At 45.0% G+C, this 9,961-nt stretch overlaps 1 protein-coding gene across 1 annotated transcript; it reads right to left on the reverse strand.

Annotated features, from left to right (window-relative positions):
* Nucleotides 1-4,236: 4,236 nt before the first annotated feature.
* LOC117042417 (zinc finger protein 239-like) lies at nucleotides 4,237-9,482 on the reverse strand. The gene is made up of 5 exons (XM_033141964.1): nucleotides 9,148-9,482; nucleotides 8,420-8,605; nucleotides 5,185-6,034; nucleotides 4,760-4,848; nucleotides 4,237-4,241 (listed from the first exon to the last, which is right to left on the reverse strand). Exons 1-5 carry the CDS (start codon nucleotides 9,164-9,166, stop codon nucleotides 4,237-4,239), a joined length of 1,149 nt encoding a protein of 382 aa, XP_032997855.1. The 5' UTR covers nucleotides 9,167-9,482.
* Nucleotides 9,483-9,961: the final 479 nt, after the last annotated feature.

The following is a 9,961-nucleotide window of genomic DNA, read 5'->3' on the forward strand; positions in this document are numbered from 1 at the left end:
TCCTTCCCACTTATGTCCTTTCTTATGGTAATCTTTGGACAAAATGTTCCTTTCATATCTCCAATTTTATTAAACAGATCTCTGGTTTTTCCCATTCTGTTGTTTTCCTCTATTTCTTTGCATTGCTCATTTAAGAAGTAGCACCTTAGAGACCAACTAGGTTTGTTCTTGGTATGAGCTTTCGTGTGCATAAACACTTCTTTGCTATTGCTTCTGGAATGGCTACCTGTCTGGCACTCAGGTACCAGGATGCAAGAGATTATATCACTCAGGCAGAGGGGCTGCTGAGTACTTGGGAACACAGTTTAGGGATTATGGCTACCTTCACTCATGTCCAAAGCTCCCCCCTTGGTAGGCATTTCCTTTTTTTAATTTTGTAATCTTTATTATGATTATTAAAATACAAATATGTACAAATATTGAACAATAATGAATAAACAAAAACAACACCAACACTACAGCTCAACTTCGAGCCTACCAAGTGGCAATGGCAACGGCGAAGAGGACCTTCTTCACCGTTTCTATTGCATCTGCAGAAAACAGCAGCAGGAGACTCTTCCAGGTGGTTCGCAATCTAGCAGAACCACCTTCGTCATCGGGGCCTGGTAGGGACCCCAAGATCTCCTGCAATGATTTTGCAAAGTTTTTTTGCAGATAAAGTCGCTCAAATTCGGAAGGAGGTAGATTCCACCGTGGGAGCAGGGCCGGGGCGGGAGAGTGCTAGAGCTCTGTCTAGTCATGTTTCATGGGATCAATTTCAATCTGTTACCTCCGAGGATGTGGACAGGCTGCTTGGGACGAGTGAAACCGACCACCTGTCTCCTTGATCCTTGCCCATCCTGGCTAATAAAAGCGAGCCGGGAAGGACTGGGCGATGGGCTTCGCGGTGTGGTGAACGCTTCCCTCTGCGAGGGAGTCTTCCCATACTCGCTAAAAGAGGCGGTCATTAAACCGCTTCTTAAAAAAAACATCTTTAGATGCGGCCAATATGGCCAACTATCGCCCAGTCTCAAATCTTCCATTCTTGGGCAAGGTGAATGAGCAAGTGTTTGCTGAACAACTCCAGGCATGCCTGGAAGAAGCGGACCATTTGGATCCCTTCCAATCGGGATCCAGGCCTCATCATGGGACTGAAACTGCATTGGTCGCGCTGGTCGATGATCTCCGGCGGGCTAGGGACAAAGGTGAGAGCTGTTTCCTAGTTCTGCTGGATCTCTCAGCGGCCTTTGACACCATCGACCATAACATCCTTCTGGACCGGCTAGAGGGGTTGGGAGCTGGGGGCACTGTTATACAGTGGTTCCGCTCCTTCCTCCTGGGCCGTGTTCAGAAAGTGGTGATGGGGGATGAGTGCTCAGACCCCTGGGCTCTCACTTGTGGGGTGCCTCAGGGTTCCGTCCTCTCCCCCATGCTTTTTAATATCTATATGAAGCCGCTGGGAGAGATCATCAGGGGGTTTGGGCTGGGTGTTCATCAGTATGCGGATGATACCCAGCTCTACCTCTCTTTCAAACCAGAACCAGTGAAGTTGGTGAAGGTCCTGTGTGAGTGCCTGGAGGCGGTTGGAGGATGGATGGCGGTTAACGGATTGAGGTTGAATCCTGACAAGACGAAGTACTGTTTTGGGGGGATAGGGGGCGGGTGGGTGTGGGGGACTCCCTGGTCCTGAATGGGGTAACTGTGCCCCTGAAGGACCAGGTGCGCAGCCTGGGAGTCATTTTGGACTCACAGCTGTCCATGGAGGCACAGGTTAATTCTGTGTCCAGGGTGGCTGTCTACCAGCTCCATCTGGTACGCAGGCTGAGACCCTACATGCCCGCAGACTATCTCGCCAGAGTAGTACATGCTCTGGTTATCTCCCGCTTGGACTACTGCAATGCGCTCTATGTGGGGCTACCTTTGAGGGTGACCCGGAAACTGCAATTAATCCAGAATGCGGCAGCTAGACTGGTGACTGGGAGTGGCCGCCGGGACCACATAACACCGGTCCTGAGAGATCTACATTGGCTCCCAGTACGTTGCCGAGCACAATTCAAAGTGTTGGTGCTGACCTTTAAAGCCCTAAACGGCCTCGGTCCTGTATACCTGAAGGAGCGTCTCCACCCCCATCATTCAGCCCGGACACGGAGATCCAGCGCCGAGGGCCTTCTGGCGGTTCCCTCACTGCGAGAAGCAAAACTACAGGGAGCCAGGCAGAGGGCCTTCTTGGTAGTGGCGCCCGCCCTGTGGAACGCCCTCCCATCAGAAGTCAAGGGAATAAACAACCACCTGACATTTAGAAAATTCCTTAAGGCAGCCCTGTTTAGGGAAGTTTTTAAACTGTGATATTCTAAATGTATTCTAATGTTTGGTGGAAGCTGCCCAGAGTGGCTGGGGAGACCTGGCCAGATGGGCGGGGTACAAATAATAAATTATTATTATTATTATTATTATTATTATTATTATTATTATTATTAATACGCCTTTCGCCATTCTGAAAATTCTGTTGCCTCTCCCTTTGCCACGGTCTGATTGGCTACCAGGGGGCCAATCACAGCTGTCAACTTCGCAAAGACCATTCCAACCCCTTGCATTATCTTACCTTCTATTATATAATAATTTATAATAATAATAATTTATTATTTATATCCCGCCCATCTGGCTGAGTTTCCCCAGCCACTCTGGGCAGCTCCCAATCGTTAAAAACAATACAGCATTAAATATTAAAAAATTTCCTAAACAGGGCTGCCTTCAGATGTCTTTTAAAAATAGGATAGCTGCTTATTTCCTCGACATCTGGTGGGAGGGCGTTCCACAGGGCGGGCGCCACTACCGAGAAGGCCCTCTGCCTGGTTCCCTGTAGCTTTGCTTCTCACAGTGAGGGAACCGCCAGAAGGCCCTCAGTGCTGGATCTCAGTGTCTGGGCTGAATGATGGGGGTGGAGATGCTCCTTCAGGTATACAGGACCGAGGCCGTAAAAGTCAGCACCAACACTTTGAATTGTGCTTGCAAACGTACTGGAAGCCAATACAGATCTCTCAGGACCAGTGTTATATAGTCCCAGCGGCCACTCCATGTCACCAGTCTAGCTGCTGCATTCTGGATTAATTGCAGTTTCCGGCTCAACTTGAAAGGTAGCCCCACATAGAGTGCATTGCAGTAGTCAAGCAGGAGATAACTAGAGCATGCACCACTCTGCCAAGACAGTCCGCGGGCAGATAGGGTCTCAGCCTGTGTACCGGATGGAGCTGGTAGACAGCCGCCCTGGACACAGAATTAACCTGCGCCTCCATGGACAGCTGTGAGTCCAAAATGACTCCCAGGCTGCGCACCTGGTCCATCAGGGGCACAGTTACCCCATTCAGGACCAGGGAGTCCCCCCCCCGTCCCCCACCCCAAACAGTACTTCTGTCTTGTCAGGATTCACCTACCTCCTTGGATGAGTCTCTTTTTGGGGTCAGGGAGCTGGGGTGTCAATAAACATGAAGTTCCCAAGTTACCTTTCTTTCTAGACAGCTATTCCAGCTCATCATTCCTCCCCATTTCCTTTTGCATTTGCCTTTTTCTTTTCACCCATGAACATCTCTCTCTGTGTGTGTGTGTGTAGATAAATATACAGTTGTACCTCTTGTTACGTCCACCTCTGGTTGCATATATTTTGGGATACGAGCACAGCAAACCCAGAAGTATACTTCTGGGTTTTCACCTCTCTCGCATGCACAGAAACGCTCTAGTGCACCACACACATGCACAGAAGTGCTCTATTGCACCGCCTGCATGCGCAGAAGCAGTGCCTCTGCTTGCAGACTTTTCGGGTTGCGTACAGACCCCTGGAAAGAATTCAGTTCGTATCTGGTGGGTCCACTGTAACTGCAAGCTTAAATTCATACTTCATGCATCTGACAAAGGCCATTTCAAAAGAATTTCTGTTTTGGGGTGGGATTCAGTCACACACAGGTAAATTCAGGTTGCATAAATATAGCTGCTTTGGAGTTTCTTGAGCAACAAACACACTTCCCCAAAAGACTGCAAGAAAAACAACAACCGGATGCAATACGTGAGAATGAATTTTTTGAAAGGGATCTGTGCTTTAATAAATAAAGTTTTATGAACCCATTACCAGCAAAAACCCATTTTGAACAACAACAAAAGTAGATTATTAGCAACTGGTCGAAAGGAACCCAAATTAGCCATATTCACCAACTGAGGAAGTGTAGGTGGGAATGATGCACTGACATAGGAAATCCAGATCCAACTCTATTCTGAGCAATATGCAGAAGTGCAGGGAAAGTCCAGAATGCCAGATTTCAAGCTATGCAGATCAACAGTCTTCAGAAACCTCTTGAAAAAGAGAGGATCGCCAAATAGCATGGCCCCCCAAGAATGAAAACAAACACTGCCAAATTCTTTTTAGGACATCCAGAGACATGACAGTCATCTTCACTTCCCGGGAAACCCGAGTGGAAAACTCCATACATTTATATGGTTTTCCCCGTGTGAATTTTCTTATGAATATTAAGGTCTCCACTACATCTGAACCTCTTTCCAAATATCATACATCTATGGTTTTCCCATGTGAATTAGCTGATGTTTCCTAACTGTCCATTTTGACTGAACCTTGTTCAACTTTCAATACATTTAAATGGTCTCTCTCCTGTATGAATTCGCTGATGTCTTCTAAGTTTTCCACTTTCACTGAAGCTCTGTCCACATTCAATACATTTAAATGGTTTCTCCCCTGTGTGAGTTCGTTGATGTATTCTAAATGATCCACTACTACTGAAGCTCTTTCCACATTCAATACATTTAAATGGTTTCTCTCCTGTATGAGTTCGTTGATGTCTTCTAAGTTTTCCACTTTCACTGAAGCTCTTTCCACATTCAATACATTTAAATGGTTACTCCCCTGTGTGAGTTCGTTGATGTCTTCTAAATGATCCACTACTACTGAAGCTCTTTTCACATTCAATACATTTAAATGGTTTCTCCCCCGTGTGAGTTCGTTGATGTCTTCTAAGTGCTCCACTTTCACAGAACATTTTTCCACATTCAATACATTTAAATGGTTTCTCCCCTGTGTGAGTTAGTTGATGTCTTCTAAGGTGTCCATATTGACTGAAGCTCTTTCCACATTCAATACATTTAAATGGTTTCTCCCCCGTGTGAGTTCGTTGATGTATTCTAAGTGCTCCACTTTCACTGAACCTTTTTCCACATTCAATACATTTAAATGGTTTCTCCCCCGTGTGAATTTGTTGATGTTTTCTAAGTGCTCCTCTTTCACAGAACCTTTTTCCACATTCAATACATTTAAATGGTTTCTCCTCTATGTGTGTTCGTTGATGTCTTCTAAGGTGTCCATATTGACTGAAGCTCTTTCCACATTCAATACATTTAAATGGTTTCTCCCCCGTGTGAGTTCGTTGATGTATTGTAAGTGCTCCACTTTCACGGAACCTTTTTCCACATTCAATACATTTAAATGGTTTCTCCCCCGTGTGAATTTGTTGATGTTTTCTAAGTGCTCCTCTTTCACAGAACCTTTTTCCACATTCAATACATTTAAATGGTTTCTCCTCTATGTGTGTTCGTTGATGTCTTCTAAGGTGTCCATATTGACTGAAGCTCTTTCCACATTCAATACATTTAAATGGTTTCTCCCCAGTGTGAGTTCGTTGGTGTATTCTAAGTGATCCACTTTCACTGAAGCTCTTTCCACATTCAATACATTTAAATGGTTTCTCCCCCGTGTGAGTTCGTTGATGTCTTCTAAGGTGTTGATATTGACTGAAGCTCTTTCCACATTCAGTACATTTAAAAGGTTTCTCCCTTGTATGAGTTTGTTGATGTATTCTAAGTGCTCCATTTTGACTGATTTTCCCCCCACACTCCATATGTTCCAATGGTTTCTCGCCTGTGTGAGTTTGTTGATGTATCCTCAGTCTTCCACTGTGATTAGAGCACACCCCACATCCCATGCATTTAAACTGTTTCTTTGTTCTTCCCAATGAATTCACAGATGGTTCCACAGAATTTTGGCTGTCATGTTCCTCACCTGTTTGGGAGGAAAGAGAATACTCTTAGACTTTCAAGAAAGACAAGGAACTGAACACGCGTTGTCAGGAACCCCCCCTCAGCGCTGCTGGAGAAAGCGAAAGAGCATTATAATTACCGAGATCCTCCTAAATTATATTCCAGCGGAGAGAGTTCTCAAAGCGAAAGTGCCTCCTCCTCCTCCTCCTCCTCCCTGCATTCCTCAAGTGGCGAGAGGCCAGCAGAAACAGGAAGGAGGGGTAGAGGCGAGGGGATGAAGCAGCCTTATGGCCGGGGGGAAGGCTGGGGGGAAGGTCACATTCCCACGCCAAGAAGTAAGGAATGAGACAGGCTTTTAGGTTATGCTATGCTTTTAATAGGTTATGTTATACTCTGGATTATGTTATGTTTTAATAGATTATGTTTTAATAAGGATGAGAGTGTTGGAGATATGTGCAAATGTGTATGGTAAATCCGGTCTTTGGGTGTTTGATTTTCGTTGTTGTGTATACTGTGTATATACGGACAATGACAATAAATAAATCTAAATCTAAGAAGCAGAGGAGGGAGGGGCGCACATCGGATCCCACGCTGGTTTTGCTGGGCAAGGAACAGGAAGTAGTTATTCCTGGGATCTGTATAGTCAGGGATGGAAGTGTTTCTTTTTGCTCTCACTGTACATATTTTGAGCACAATAAAGAACTTAGTTTAGAAGTTCCTGTGTCTTGGCTTCACTCATGAACAGCCACTGAACGTCCTTACACGCGTCAATCCCAATGTGCACCTTCTCTTATTTTAACATTGCTTTCTTTCTCCACTGCCCTCCCTATGTTCCAGTTTTTTAGGAATGCAGATGAGATAATGGCAAGAACAACACATAACTCTATTCAGATTTAATAAACTGAATTATTTTATAATCTATGGTGGAATTGGCTTCTTAAACACATCTCTGTATTTCTCTTTTTCCAGGGAGAAAATGATCACAGGCTCGAGTAGCAGTCTCTCCTATTACTAAGAAGTAAAACTTTAGTGTTACTATGCCACATGTAACTGTAAGAATACTGCAATATATTGGAACAGGCCCTCCAGATGTTTTGGGACTATAATTCCCATCATCCCTGACCACTGGTTCTGTTAGCTAGGGATGATGGGAGTTGTAGTCCCAAAACATCTGGAGGGCCAAGTTTGGGGGTGCCTGTATTAGAACATAAGAGCCTGCTCAATTGGGCAAAGGCCCATCTAGTCCAGCATCCTGTTCTCACATCGGCCAACTAGATGCCTGTGGGAAACCAGCAAGCAGGATTTGAGCACAAGAGTCCTCTGCCTTCCTGTGCTTTCCAGGAACTAGTAGTAAGAAGCATTATTGCCTCGGACCGTGAGGCCAGAGCGCAGACATCAGTCTAGTCCTCTTTTTCAAGCTATCCAAGTTGTTGGCTATCACTGTCTCCTGTAGGATCGAAGTCCATAGATTGAAAAAGTAGAAACAGCGATGTCTCCAGTGGGGAGGGGCAGGCAGCCCAGAGGCTTGAGAGCCAAGGCTCTGAGGATGTTGGAGAGACCCTGCACTCCCCCTCGCACAGCGGGCGAGGAGGGAGACACGCCATTTCCATCACCCCAAATGTGCAGAGGGGTGAAACGAAAGAAGGGGTGGTGGAGATTTTGTAGAAAAAATTCGTCACAATCAGGCCTGCTTTCTACCAGGACATCAGATGAAGGAGAATATAAGGAATATAATTGTTATTATTGAAAATTTGGAAGTAAGAAATAAGAAAAAAGCGGCCTAAATGTTTATAGATGCTGAAAATGCTTTTGAAAAAGATAATTGGGGGGGGGAATTGGGGGGAGCATTTGGGAGAGGAATTGATGTAATTTATTCTTACCAACATGCCATGCTGATTGTTAATAAGGTTATAACAGGAAAGTGTAAAATAATGAAGGGGAAAAGGATATCCCCTATCACCATTATTTTTTATTTTCATATTAGAGGCCCTGGCGAGAGAGAAAGAGTGGAGAAATTAATTAGAGGAATAACAGTAGGAAATAAAAGCATATAAATTAAAAGCTTTTGCAGTTGACCTTGTAATTACAGTGAAGGATCCCAAAAATACTCTAGAAAAGATACAGGACTTTGGGCAGGTCACAGGCTTTAAACTAAACAATAAGACTAAGCTTTTGGTAAAAAACACAAGGGAGCAAGACAAAAAGGAATTTCAACAGAAAAGTCAATTACCGAGAGATTTTTAAAGACAATTACAAGAATGTGTGGAAATAAATAAATAGAGATTTAGAGATATGGGGAAGAATGAATTCATCATTTTGGGGAAGAATATATCCTCTCCATCTTCTCCTCTTTCTCCCTCCACCATCCATCTATCCATGTCCCCATCACCTCTCCCCTGGAGCTCACCAGATTTCTCCGAGGGTCCTGGGAGGGAATGCTCAGAGGTTGTGGGGAGGGACGCAGGAGACAGCCTGACCAGGTCAACCGTCCATCTTCCTCTTTCCATCCTGGCCAGGTCTGCAGGTTCAGTCTCAGCTAAATTTGCAGGTTCAGCTTCCTGAGGAGCGCAGAAATCAGAGAAGTTGCAGCTTCCTGGGAGGGAGGAAGAAGCCAAGTGAATCTCAGAGCCTCTGCAGGGATCCTCCTGCCTAAGACATTCTGCTGCCCCTGTTGAAACCCCAATTGGGCACACCCTTCCCAAGAGCCTCCACCCATTTGAAAACACCTTTGGCAATTCCTTTCATCACCTCCCTCCCTTTCTTATTTTTATTTTCGATATTCTATCTTTATTGGTTTAAAATCAACACATACACATACATACACACACACACACACACACACAACAAAAACTTAGAAAAAGAAAAAAGGGTTAATTGTTTTCTTAATTTCTGGCCTCTATTTTTTTAGTAAACTTTATCTTTATTTAATCTTGTCTTAATTCTTAATACCTTGTTCAATTCCAAGAGTTATTCGAAGCATTCTAAAGTTTTTTATATGGGGACACTGTTCATTTAAATATTGTCTATAGATCTCCCATTCCCTTTTAAACTTTTGGGTCGATCGATCTCTGATTTCCCCCCCGTCATTTATGCTACCGGGTAGTTCCATATACCGGGTATTCAAGCGTTTTTTACTTGCCACACTTCTTTTCATGGAATTTTATCTCCTTTCCATCCCTTGGCAATCAGCATCCCCGCTGCAGTTGTTGCATACAAAAAAACCCCTTCCCAAGAGCCCCCGCCCATTTTCAAACACCTCTGGCCATTCCTTTCACCTGCCTGTCCCACCTCCCTTCCAAAGGCTGGTGTGGTATGCACATTAGTGGCCTGAGAGTAGAGCCCTTGGAACTTAAGAGTTAATCTGCAATGGACTGCTCTGAATACATGGGTGGCCCTTGCATGGAGAAGGAAGCCCCTTACTTGCACCTGGAACCCCTGGGAGAGGCGGGGGATCCGTTGCTCCCTCTGTCTTCGCTGCTTCCCCCTCTGTCCTCCTGCCCTGCAAACACCCTTTGCTCTTGTTGCTCAGGGAAGAGAGGCGGCTGATGGAAAGAGCCTTCAAACCCATCCGCTTCCTCCTCTGCAGCCCAGTGAGAGGGGAGGAAGCTGCAGTGCCTGGTTCACTTCAGATACACACATCACATGGTATACTGGCATTTTGAATGAACAAGACCTCTGCCTTTCATGTGGTGGGAGTGGGGTGGGTTAAAAGTGGTGAGACTTCCCCCTCCAGTCCTTTTTGGAAACTTTTGCCATGAGTAAACAACTTAGGTGGCAAGTTCACAAGAGATGCACTTTGGAGCACTGCTTGCTTATCCCATGGGTGTTCTGTGGGTGTTTATACCACGTGATTCCTTAAAGGGGGCATTTCTTGAAAATCGAAGGCCATTTTGACAAAATGCAAGACTTTTTAAGACAGCCCTGTACAGGGACGTTTTAATGTATTTTA

The sequence above is a fragment of the Lacerta agilis genome, chromosome 2, assembly GCF_009819535.1.
Source record: "Lacerta agilis isolate rLacAgi1 chromosome 2, rLacAgi1.pri, whole genome shotgun sequence".
Lineage (NCBI taxonomy): Eukaryota > Metazoa > Chordata > Lepidosauria > Squamata > Lacertidae > Lacerta > Lacerta agilis.

Coding starts and splice junctions, on each gene's coding strand:
- LOC117042417 (XM_033141964.1), bottom strand. Junction 6,035..8,419: donor AGGACCCTCGGAGAAATCTG/GTGAGCTCCAGG, acceptor CCTCCCAAACAG/GTGAGGAACATGACAGCCAA. Junction 4,849..5,184: donor TGTATTGAATGTGGAAAAAG/GTTCAGTGAAAG, acceptor ATGTGGAAAGAG/CTTCAGTGAAAGTGGAAAAC.